The sequence below is a fragment of the Siphateles boraxobius genome, unplaced genomic scaffold, assembly GCF_051911475.1.
Source record: "Siphateles boraxobius isolate OS27281-9 unplaced genomic scaffold, OSU_SipBor_1 7, whole genome shotgun sequence".
Classification (NCBI taxonomy): domain Eukaryota; kingdom Metazoa; phylum Chordata; class Actinopteri; order Cypriniformes; family Leuciscidae; genus Siphateles; species Siphateles boraxobius.
Window position 1 is genome coordinate 27,817,182 of NW_027509197.1, and position 13,453 is coordinate 27,830,634.

A 13,453-nucleotide genomic window follows, 5' to 3' on the forward strand; every position below is an offset into this window, starting at 1 on the left:
ACAAACTTTATTACTATTGTCATGCAGTTAATATATTGACAGACACAGTAATCAGGTGGATTATTTGAACCTCTTCTAAACACTCACCTGCCTGAGCTAGGATGAACTCCTGGAAGCGCATCCCAATGTTGTTCCTGGCTGTGCAGTTGTAACGGCCAAAATCTCTGTCTGACATTGGGGTAACCTGAGCACAATGCGTTATTGAGATCATACATTTCTCGTTTCACATTCTTGTCATTACTTCTAATGACAAGATGTTGTTTTGTTATACTTGTGTTAATTTGACACCAATATTGCTCAGTAAACATAACTGTGGAGGACACATCTATTTCCAGTGAAGTGGAGTGTTGTTGAGTCTTGTCAGAATTCAGATGAGTTGTCTAGTTCAGATGAGATCACAAAAGAAAGACAAATCTGCTTGTGTCACTACAAATAAAATTCACTGCAGACAATAATTTTTTAGCTTGCTACACCTGTAGCCCTGAATGTTTTAGCAAAAGATTTTCCAGGTTCTACATATATAGTCTACGTGCGATAATTATCATATTTGTACGATTATTTTGACCTCTGTACAATCAATAACGAAAAAATGTACGAATTTCAGAATTTTGTGACACTTCAAATGATGGTCGTTGTGATATGTTTACCATCATGATTGTGAGGAGAACGTTAACTTGCTGTTATACATGTCTTCCGTCTCATCTCATCTCACGTTACGTCTTCTCGGCCAATCATCGTGGAGAATAACTCTCACGAGCACAAGTTAAAGTTCCTGTGCTTAAGTCAGTTGTTTCCAAGCTGAGGTTGATAGTTTAGCAAAAAAGTAATTTGCAGGCCGTGTCAAAAAGTTGTTGGTCTAGATAAATAGCTGCATTCTGACTCGTGTACAATCATTTTCTTCCAAATAGAATAATTTTGAGCTTCTGGTACGGTTCTTGGACATTTCTAATCTGGCAACACTGATCTAGAGGAAATCCAACACAGCATGGAAATTGTTTATCATGCAAAAAAGTACATTAAAATGTATTCATATTATTATCATAAACTGCATGATCAGTAGCAAATAATACACTGTATAAAATGGTTGTGTAGCACAACAAATATTTTTATTCATTTATATATTTTTGATAAAATGTTATATTATTTAATATATTATTTAAATCGTTTCTCAGTATTTATGCTTAAGTCATTTTTAGCTTTCTAAACAAACCTGCAGCATTAACAGCAACATTTAAAAAAAAAGTTAAGTACATGTAACTTTAAAGGGGTGGTTTACTGCTTTTTTTCTTTGCATGATTGTGTTTATGGGGTGCAATATAACATGTCTTCGTGTGTGTGTTTTTTTAAAAGCCTTATTTTTCATAAATTTCACCTTTGTTGTGAGCCGCTTTCTCCTCTGTCATTTGAACGACTGGTTGACTTCCTGATTCTATGAAACCACTCCCTCAGAAACAGGCAATGGTCTCAGATTGGTTAGTTGGGCCGGTGTGATGTAATTGGCTAAACTGCGTAGCGCACGCAGTCCGTAAACTTCACGCCCATTACCTTTACAGGCGAAAGTTGCATGTGCTCCGGTCAAATGTAAATAATGGTGTCAATAGCCAACTGCCTTATCAGCTTGAGCCAGAATCATACCCAGAAAGCGGCAATGAAGAAAGTCAAGCAGAACCTCCCCACGGCTCTTACAAAACGTTTCTGAATGGTAAATTGTTTTTATTATTATTATTCTATTCTATTCTTTTCTATTCTAGGCTACTACTATTATTATATAAGAATTTTGATATGCTGTTACTTGAAAATGCTACTGCTGCTTGTTAGCTTTTGAGATACGGGTTTCTCCTGATTAAACATTTAATATAACTGAATAAATGACAGAGTAATACCGTTTTTTAAAGTTATTTATTTATCGATACAATGAACAACCGTTTATCTATTCACAAAACTTTGTTTACTCATTGTATCATTTTCTTTTGGTGTAAACGTTTGTCTTTTACAAACAAATTAGCATCGAACTAACTGGCTACTAAACAAACAGCGTTGGCATTGGTTTACGTTCTTGATCAAATCGAAAAATTACGTCATAAAGTATACATGGAAAATACATTTACAAAATTAGTACATAGTTACAAATTCAGGTCCAAAATGTTTGTAGGCGTTTGTCATAGACACACGAAATAGCATAACTAAGTGGCTACTAAAGCCAGCGCTGGCATTTGTTTACGTCCTTGATAAAATCTAAAACATTACGTCTGAAATTATACATGCAAATACATTTGAAATTATTAAGTCTTACTTGCAGGTTGTGGCCCAACAACTGCTGCCTCTGGTTTTAAAGTTGGAACTGCTTCATGTTTTAGTAACAGTTTCTTGTTGAATCCGGCATTGAATTTGTGTAGATTCTGGAAGATGTCTTCCGTAAAAGGCGCAGCACAGAGAGCTAAATTACGATTGTAATTTTCAGGAACATAATCAAACATAAATTTTAGCCATTGTTGACGAACTACAGAACACCTGACAGCTGGGTGAAAATAACACACTTTCAACGGCATGGCTACAGCACTCCACTATAACTCTTCCTCTTCGACAAAGCCGCAGAAATATGGCCATGCCCCCTTTTATGCATATTCCGGAGGGAGGGTTGATGTAAATTTATGGGTTAGTTACATATAAAACCTGGGAAGTATCTCGTTGTAGTCCCATTCGAGTCGTTTTTGTAGGTATTAAACTTTCTGATTTTTAAAAGACGATATCTCTGCTTACGTTGAACTTTCAGTGCAGCAACTTTGCAGATACTGTTCATGCACCAAAAGCAACATTACACACTATTCAAAATGAAAAAAGTGAAATCGCAATCAACCACCCCTTTGAAAAAAAATACTAACATTTTAATAAAAAAATTTAGGAATTAAAATGTGATAAATATTAATTAAAATGTACTAACTACTTTCTTTGCTTCATGACATTCCAGCAATGTGCTAAGGCCGGGATGTCATTAGTGTCTAACTCCTTTGGTCTTCCTATCTTAGCAAACACAAAGATCCAATAGGAGTGAGAATAACCGACAGCAGTGGGTGGGTTACCTCTAGGAGCGATTTGCCGGGGATACTGTGCACTCGCATATTTCCAGCACCCTCACTGGGGATGGTCAACTTTTCCCGTCTCCACAGCATTGTGGCCGGAGGGTTAGACATAACATCACAGCTGATGTTGACCGGGTTCCCTTCCCACGAGAAAAATATAGTGTGGTTGGTCTGGAACTTTGGTGCATCTGTGAAAGAACAGCAAAAGAGTATTCAGTAATGGCACGCCAAGCTCTTCTAACAGTCATCCATCAAAAACTCATTCAAGATTAGCTGCCCGAAGTCTAAATTAAATCCGAGCATGTACCGAGCAGGTAGGTGCTTCCACATTCGAGTAAACCGAACACTTTATCATGGAGTTCTTTTTCACCTGGGTAAAATGGCTCCTAATCATACTGAATCTAAAGCATGGCCACTTCTTGCATGTTGCTTTTAATTTTTCAAAACAACCCACACACACACACACACTCAAACCCCATCTTCTCCCACAATGCAGTGGGTGGTGGAAGATTTCATTTGGCAGTATGAAAGAGAGACGCAATGAGGCAGAGGGTGTGAGATAGAAAGAATCGTGATATTGGGAAATGCTGCCTTATATGTGATTTCACAGTCTTACACCTACATACACCGGCAGACACACACATAGACAGACACAGGAACAGCACACACACAATCACATCCATTTTTTCCATTAAAGAGATTGATGCCGCCCACAGTGTCACACCGGTGACAGATTGAGACTGAATGAATGAGTATATTAGCAACACTCAGATGGTCCATTCCAGTGCACCCCATAATGAGATATATATCTACCCTGCTGCTGCCACTGGTTCTAAGGATATAGAAGGATAAACAGGTCCTTCTCAAAAAATTAGCATATTGTGATAAAGTTCATTATTTTCCATAATGTAATGATAAAAATTAAACTTTCATATATTTTAGATTCATTGCACACCAACTGAAATATTTCAGGTCTTTTATTGTTTTAATACTGATGATTTTGGCATACAGCTCATGAAAACCCAAAATTCCTGTCTCAAAAAATTAGCATATGATGAAAAGGGTCTCTAAACGAGCTATTAACCTAATCATCTGAATCCACTAATTAACTCTAAACACCTACAAAAGATTCTTGAGGCTTTTAAAAACTCCCAGCCTGTTTCATTACTCAAAACCGCAATCATGGGTAAGACTGCCGACCTGACTGCTGTCCAGAAGGCCATCATTGACACCCTCAAGCAAGAGGGTAAGACAGAAAGAAATTTCTGAACAAATAGGCTGTTCCCAGAGCGCTGTATCAAGGCACCTCAGTGGGAAGTCTGTGGGAAGGAAAAAGTGTGGCAAAAAACGCTGCACAACGAGAAGAGGTGACCGGACCCTGAGGAAGATTGTGGAGAAGGACCGATTCCAGACCTTGGGGGACCTGCGGAAGCAGTGGACTGAGTCTGGAGTAGAAACATCCAGAGCCACCGTGCACAGGTGTGTGCAGGAAATGGGCTACAGGTGCCGCATTCCCCAGGTCAAGCCACTTTTGAACCAGAAACAGCGGCAGAAGCGCCTGACCTGGGCTACAGAGAAGCAGCACTCGACTGTTGCTCAGTTTTGCATGTCATTCGGAAATCAAGGTGCCAGAGTCTGGAGGAAGACTGGGGAGAAGGAAATGCCAAAATGCCTGAAGTCCAGTGTCAAGTACCCACAGTCAGTGATGGTCTGGGGTGCCATGTCAACTGCTGGTGTTGGTCCACTGTGTTTTATCAAGGGCAGGGTCAATGCAGCTAGCTATCAGGAGATTTTGGGGCACTTCATGCTTCCATCTGCTGAAAAGCTTTATGGTGATGAAGATTTCATTTTTCAGCACGACCTGGCACCTGCTCACAGTGCCAAAACCACTGGTAAATGGTTTACTGACCATGGCATTACTGTGCTCAATTGGCCTGCCAACTCTCCTGACCTGAACCCCATAGAGAATCTGTGGGATATTGTGAAGAGAAAGTTGAGAGACGCAAGACCCAACACTCTGGATGAGCTTAAGGCCGCTATCGAAGCATCCTGGGCCTCCATAACACCTCAGCAGTGCCACAGGCTGATTGCCTCCATGCCACGCCGCATTGAAGCAGTCATTTCTGCAAAAGGATTCCCGACCAAGTATTGACTATTGGGTGCATAACTGAACATAATTATTTGAAGGTTGACTTTTTTTTAAAATTAAAAACACTTCTTTTATTGGTCGGATGAAATATGCTAATTTTTTGAGATAGGAATTTTGGGTTTTCATGAGCTGTATGCCAAAATCATCAGTATTAAAACAATAAAAGACCTGAAATATTTCAGTTGGTGTGCAATGAATCTAAAATATATGAAAGTTTAATTTTTATCATTACATTATGGAAAATAATGAACTTTATCAAAATATGCTAATTTTTTGAGAAGGACCTGTATAATACAGACTTTTAGGAAGTGAAATGAAATGTTGATGTAAATGAAGCTTTTTCATTTTACATTTAATTTTCCAGTACAAATATTCATACACACAGCATAATGGGTATTTCCAGAATAAATAAATACAATTATTATCATTATTAAATAAAAAATAGTGAACAGGCATAATTAGTAGTGATGGCAATTTCAAAACACTGCTTCATGAAGCTTCGAAGCCTTTACGAATCTTTTGTTCCAAATCAATGGTTCGGAGCGTGTACTGAACTGCCAGAGTCACGTGATTTCAGTGAACGAGGCTTCATTACGTCATAACTGTTTCGAAACACATCGAAATTTCAATGGTTCACCGCTGCAATGAGCATGTGCAATGAGCAGCAATCATGATTCATGAGCAACAATGAACAAGTGTCTGTGGGTTTACCTGATATCTGATCAGTTTTATACATTTGTAGACGTTTTAATTAGACATTAGTACAATTAAAATGAGGTAGTTAATAGTCTTATTTGTCTGTTTAGCTGAGCCATTCATAGGACAAACAAAACAAACCCTAACAATTGATAAAAGAACACATTTACATGATAATCTTATTAGATGATTGCATTTGAGAGATTTTACCTTTAGTAAAAAAATTGCAATCGATTTTAAAAGGTGTTTTTCTTGCACGTTTGACCCGGGTTTTTGTTGCACTGTTCTGACCACTAGGGGTCACCGTGGAGACGGGTGTCGGATTGTTTCGAAGCCTCGGTACAATATGGCACATTTGATTCAACTGTTTCAGTGTTTCACGAAGCCTCCGTCTGCCCATCACTACTAATTAGTTTAATTTAATGATGCAATTATTTATTTAAATCCTCTTCCTGCCACTCCAATTCAAATACCAATTCAGTTTACTGAAAGCTGTGACCAATCCAATTCAAATTCCAGCTCATAAATTCTTAAATTCAGAATTTTTCTCCACCCTGCATTGACCATTTAGACCACTCACACTCAATATCCAGGAACATGCTCTTCTGATGTCCGCCGATTCTGCTGAGAGCCTCACAGTCAAAGCGTCCCCAGTCAGATAGCCTGACTCCAACAATAGTTAGCATGGATTCGCCATAACCGCCTCGAACCTCCACACGCCCGTCTGGACTCTGAAACAACATCACATTTTTCAGTTATTTGAAAAGTAGATAAACCCGATTATCAGAGAGTCAAGGTTGTAGGATTAAGAATAAAATCATGTAATAGCAAGAAGTGGGGATTTAACAAATGAAGACATGACTCACTCACAAGTACAGATCCAAAGTAACCAGGGAGTTTTTAGGGGATTTATGAGAGATAAGGGTGAAAAGATTGGTGCAGCTTTTAACACAACTCAAGCGTATAATCTTCCTTTCCCTTACATGATCAGACAGACATTTATCATGGTAAAATGAGTACAGAACTATTCCTAACTTCCCACACACTCTTGTCTGACTTGTGAACACAGATTCAAGTTAGGACTGTGTCATGTCCTGATCCCATTACTCCCTCTAAATATAGAACATAAAGCTATTGTATAAGACACGTTATAAGAAAAATTGTGTTATATAAGAATGCTTTTGTAAAATATCGACAATAGTGTTATGATACAAGGCACCAATGTTCCACAAATAGAAGTTGTAATATAGTTCAATAGCATAACTGTAGGTGATATTATGCATACAGGCCCTGTGCCAAAACGAGCTGACAGGCTTTTAAAGCATGATACGTATGCTACCAAAAAAAAAGAAAAAGGCTGTTCCAGGAAGCGTAATTATGCCGCCTTCAAAATCCCCTTCTTGTAGACAATTTGTAAAGCAGCATGAAATTATCAGAAAATGCGCCCCCAAGCTAAGTGTGAAGAAAACCAATACAAGATTTAGAGATGCACCGATCGACCAGCCAGGGACCGGAATTGGCCGATTTTTCGAATGATCGGCCTGGACTGGTGACGTGCCAGTCAGTTTCACGTCTTTCCGATTTAGAGCCGGTTCGTTTTGTTGACAGCGGCACAGACAATAACGTCAGTGTGAGTTCTCGGTCTCTTCTCTCCAACGGTGAAGTGTCACACCAGCCTCTTCTCACTCACTCGTCTTATTCTATCTGGTTAAATAGTGCTTGTATTGCGAATAATTTTACCAATTTCCGCAGGTTTTGCTCTCACACAAAAGCATGCAAACCATTGATAAGCGAATTGCACAAGCCTTCTCTCAAACACAAAATTATGTCAAAAAAATGCCCGTCTTGGCGAGTATTCAATCAAACAGTCAATTTTGGAACGCAAATAGTTGTCAGTTTAGTTTTACAGGGCGGCGACAACTTAAAGTAGCCCAATTCCACGGGAAAACCACGGACTTGGCAACATAGCTGCTGCTGACTGTCATGTTAATAAATGCTCAAAAGAAAAAAAGAAAATCACTCTCTGCTCTTGACTGAATAACTTTTGTAACTAATTGTGAGCATTAATCTGTATTTATTTTTTACAATGAAGACTATCCAGTGTTATTTTAAATTTGATTACATTAATTTCTGTAGTATTTCTTACCTGAATGTACTGTATACCACATGAAAAACTTAAAGCATTGTTTATAACATATCTCTCTTTATTCTATTGTATTTATTTGTGCTGTTGTTTGAAATTTGTTTTTAGTTTTTCTTATTTTGTTACTGTCTTTTAACTTGTTTTTTGTATATGTTGTCAATTATAGTTCTTTGAAAGAAAATCGGAATAGGCAAAAATTGTTATCGGCAGGTCACACTTACAAAAAAATTGGAATCGGCCAAGAAAATAAGGTTGTTGTTTTTTTTTTTTTTTAAATTAATACTTTCATTCAGCAAGGACGCCCGCATTCATTTGATCAAAAGTGACAGTGACAAATGTTCAAAAAAAAATTCTATTTGAAAAATATGCTATTCTTTCTATTCTTTAATTCAATCCTGAAAAAATGAATAGAAATGCCCCATTGTGTCAAGACACAATCTGTATGATGCATGTTGCTGATATGTAAAACTTTCCAAAACGCTCACTAACCACGTTACATTTCACTTTGACGACTTTAGACAACTGAATCCTTTTAGAATTTCGAACTTCTATTTTACTACAGCTTCAAATACAACACATCCACATGGCTTTTTTGAACCACTGGCAAAATAAATTTAAGTCCGTGAGAGGATATGAATGCCATAGGATGGCAGACCCTTACAAACCTAATCTCAGACTGTTTAACCATCTTAAAAGCAAACAAGTTGAGCAGACATTACACAGACCTCTGTTTCTCAGACCACAACCGCTCTGATGTAAATCACCTCTTCAGTTTTTCCCACTGCCCTCTGAATCGTTCACTGCATAATAAGCAGCAGTGGGGTGTGCGGCAGTGTCAGTTTTGATTAGTGAGAGTGAGCAGTGGTGTGGTTAACGATAGGCAGTGCATGATGACAGTTTTGAGGCCTGTCTTCCTGTCTCAACACCCCGCTCATCATCCGAGTTGACCAAAATTGCCCTCAGTCAGCCACTAATCTCCATACTCATGCTGACACATGCATCATAGCAGCCAGACCCATTTCCCAGACGCTCTCTGCTGAAAGAAACAGGTCACACCAGCTTAAAGGGATAATTCACCCAAAACTTATAATTTTGTCATCGTTCACTACCCCTCATGTCGTTCTTCCAACACCGTCTGGCTTTCTTTCTTCTGTGGAACACAAAGAAATTCAAAGACTGACTTTAAACACAAAGACTGACTTTCTATGCAATTACAATGAAAAGCTTTGAAGTTTTAAAAAAAGATGGAAAAGCATCATAAAAGTGGCCCACATGGTCTGTGCACTGTATTTCAAGTCTTTTGAAGTAGTGTATCTATTTGTATCAGTATTCACTGACACCAGATCAATGAGGCAGTGGGTTGAACTCAAGGACTGGATCAGTTTGATCTGGGAACAAATCATTCAGATTTTTGTGAACAACCAATTCATTGAAAGGATCTGATTCAAAAGAATGATTCATTTCATTCGTGAACTTGACACTACTTTTCTCATAAACTCACTAGTATACATCATGAACACACAATGAAGAAATAGGCTGGATGTCAAGATTTTCAGTGAATAAATTAAAACTAAGTTTATTCATCACACTAATCTATCAAATGGCTTCAGAAGACTTTAAGTATGGTGTACCAGTCATTTGGACTACTTTATGGTGCTTTTATTGTAATTTGACAACCTCTCTCCCCATTCACTTTTATTATATGAAAAGTGTGAAGAGTGTTCCTAAGAAATGTACCTTTTGTGCTCCACATAAGAAAGAAAGTCTTTTAAGTTGACCATTTCTTTTCATTTTTTGGAACATGCAACCAGTGACAACAAAAAAAGGCACATCAGCTGATTAAGGATGAATTTGCCTTAAGCACCACCAGGACATATGGTCACACACACGCACGCACACACACACATAAATATACCGTATATAGTATATGTATACAGTATTGTGTATATGTCCCCTACACAATAACTCCCCGACCCCACCTTCACAGAATTCTAATGATCTTTGACAGTATCTGTTCCCATCATCTTTCCAGGCAGGATGGCATTTCCTTTCTGCAATTCATATTCAATGCAGACATGGAGCTAACTAACGTAAGCCAGCTCAGACCATATTGGACCAGGCCATAAATAATCTTGGACGAGCAAGAAGCCATATAAAACCATGTTAAACTGGATTTAGCTGTATTGTTTTAAATGTACACAGTGTTTCATTTAGTTTTTCTGCATTCAGACACCTCTAAAGTGAGACATATCATTATAAGCTGTAAATTGGCCCCCATGGGCTGTGCTAAAGCACCAAATGTCAAATCTCTCACCGCATAGTTTCACCATTCAACTCGTTCCTAGCAGTGAATTGGTGTCCATTTTGAACTCTTACTTTAACCATTGAGTGTAAAACGTAGGGGAGGGAAGAGGCTCCCAGATCAATTGTTTGCAACTTCTGAATTCAGAGCACAGGTTCTGTCCCGGCCCCTGTGTAATTGTACCAGACTAACTCCTCTACCTAACCTCAACGTCCCTCCACCTCTGAAAGAGCAGCTTAAATCAAACTCATTTTCACAGACAAGGCGCTATCTGAATAATCTATGAAAATGTTGCCAGCTTCATGAAAATCGAAATTCCTTGCCATAAAGGATGTGTCACCCATTCTTATGTAATTTAGGCTGTCTGTTTATGGAAAAAAAAGCATGTTGTATGGCCAGACTGGAAATCACAGGGATTTACCTGTCAATCACCTTGTTCTCAAAACATCAGGGTTTACTCAGTAGCACTATCCATTATAGGAAGATCTAAAGTTTTTAAGTTTTACTTTTATAATAAACTTGATTTGGATTATTATTAATTACTGGCATGTCAGCGATAAGAGCAAGTCTCTTAATATAAAATGTTTATATATATATATATATATATATATATATATATATATATATATATATATATATATATACACATTTATTTATTAAATGTAAATTCTGTTAATAATATATATTTAAATTATTTTTAATGGACATTAACATTCAAAAGTGTTTCGTTTCTTTTCTAAAGAAATTAATACTTTTATTAAGTGAGGATGCATTAAATTGATCAAAAGTGACTGTATAGACATTTATAATGTTACAAAAAATGTAAATATATAATAATAATAATAAAATATATAATTTAATAAATGCTCTTTTGAACTTTCTATTCATCGAAGAATACTGAGAAATAATGTATCATGGTTTCCGCAAAAAAGCGCAACCATTTTTAACATTGATACTGTAACAGTAAAAAAAAAGGGAACATCTAAATTTTAAACATCTGAATTATTTCTGAAAGATCCTGGATATCGAAGACTGGAGTAATGTCTGCTGAAAATTCAGCTTTGCCATCACCGGAATAAATTCCATTGGAAAATATATTAAAATAGAAAACAGCTATTTGTATATATATATATATATATATATATATATATATATATATATATATATATATATATATATATAGAATCTTACAAACCCCAAACTTCTGAAACAATTACCACATGTTGTAAATGTTCCAGTTCACAGCTCTCAATATGCATACATTTTAACTGCAGAAAAACCTGGAAAAAAAGTATTTTAGAAATGCACCTTTTGTGCTCCACATAAGAAAGAAAGTCTTTTAAGTTGACCATTTCTTTTCATTTTTTGGAACATGCAACCAGTGACAACAAAAAAAGGCACATCAGCTGATTAAGGATGAATTTGCCTTAAGCACCACCAGGACATATGGTCACACACACGCACGCACACACACACATAAATATACCGTATATAGTATATGTATACAGTATTGTGTATATGTCCCCTACACAATAACTCCCCGACCCCACCTTCACAGAATTCTAATGATCTTTGACAGTATCTGTTCCCATCATCTTTCCAGGCAGGATGGCATTTCCTTTCTGCAATTCATATTCAATGCAGACATGGAGCTAACTAACGTAAGCCAGCTCAGACCATATTGGACCAGGCCATAAATAATCTTGGACGAGCAAGAAGCCATATAAAACCATGTTAAACTGGATTTAGCTGTATTGTTTTAAATGTACACAGTGTTTCATTTAGTTTTTCTGCATTCAGACACCTCTAAAGTGAGACATATCATTATAAGCTGTAAATTGGCCCCCATGGGCTGTGCTAAAGCACCAAATGTCAAATCTCTCACCGCATAGTTTCACCATTCAACTCGTTCCTAGCAGTGAATTGGTGTCCATTTTGAACTCTTACTTTAACCATTGAGTGTAAAACGTAGGGGAGGGAAGAGGCTCCCAGATCAATTGTTTGCAACTTCTGAATTCAGAGCACAGGTTCTGTCCCGGCCCCTGTGTAATTGTACCAGACTAACTCCTCTACCTAACCTCAACGTCCCTCCACCTCTGAAAGAGCAGCTTAAATCAAACTCATTTTGTTCATATTGAGTGGCGGCAAGCGTTGCTGCTCTCCTACACCTCTTTGTATGAATCCTCTTTCATTTCCCAGCCACGCAGGCTATTCTAATCGCTACCTGAGCAGCTCTCGCTAGATTAACTGTGATGGGGAGTCTTTTCACAGTTCCTCCCTGGAGTCAGGCTCCGTTTGCCTCTATTGTTGACGCCAACAACCCACCTTTCACAGAATTCTAATGATCTTTGACAGTTTCTGTTCCCATCATCTTTCCCGGCTGGCCACTGCAATCGCATTTGCCATTCTGCAGGGCGCATTCGTATTCAACGCAGACACGAAGCATGCCGGTAGGAACTGCAGAGCATTATTGGAGCACAGAAAGCCTTCTTCAGCCTTCAACCGGTACACAGACTGAGCGTGCCTCAGGGCTGTGTCTCTCCGTGCTAGTCCATTATATCCTCTAATGTCCATGACTATTACAGTGGGCGTGAGCAAAAACCCAATGTCTTACATATTTGGCAGTTAATGTGCTGGCAAAATGCTGGTGTTTAGTGACAGAGAGGAAAAGGTGGTTGGAAAACTGCAAATACACATATATGTGTTCTTGGAAATAGTTTGGTTATATTACATTAGATGTTCACAGCACTCAAAACATTGCAACAGTTTGCATGGCTTTTTTTTTTTAGTTGGATTCTTCTAATGAATTATTTAAAGAAAAATATTCACTGAACTTAAAATGCTAAGTTGCTATGACTTAACATCTGCCATTATTGCAACAATTAATAATTTAGATTAAGTCTAACAAGAACAAGTAGTATGAATTCTATGCAGTTTAAAATTCTATGGTTTTAAATAGTTAATTATTATGTTTTCTATAAGAAATATAATTGAGCGCAAAATGTTGTCCCAATCTAATGACCACATCACATTAATTCATCACATGAAGACAATATACTAACATTGTATATACTAACAAGTTT

At 37.6% G+C, this 13,453-nt stretch overlaps 1 protein-coding gene across 5 annotated transcripts in view; it reads right to left on the bottom strand.

The window, feature by feature from the left end:
* The window catches only part of ncam2b (neural cell adhesion molecule 2b), a 235,687-nt gene that overhangs the window by 36,369 nt on the left and 185,865 nt on the right, over positions 1-13,453 (bottom strand). For all 5 annotated transcript variants that reach the window (XM_077217135.1, XM_077217133.1, XM_077217134.1 and 2 more), the window contains exons 9-11: positions 6,506-6,656; positions 3,081-3,268; positions 88-184 (exon numbers count right to left, since the gene is read on the bottom strand). In XM_077217135.1, coding sequence (XP_077073250.1) covers positions 88-184; positions 3,081-3,268; positions 6,506-6,656 — 436 coding nt within the window. The remainder of the gene's footprint in view (positions 1-87; positions 185-3,080; positions 3,269-6,505; positions 6,657-13,453) is intronic.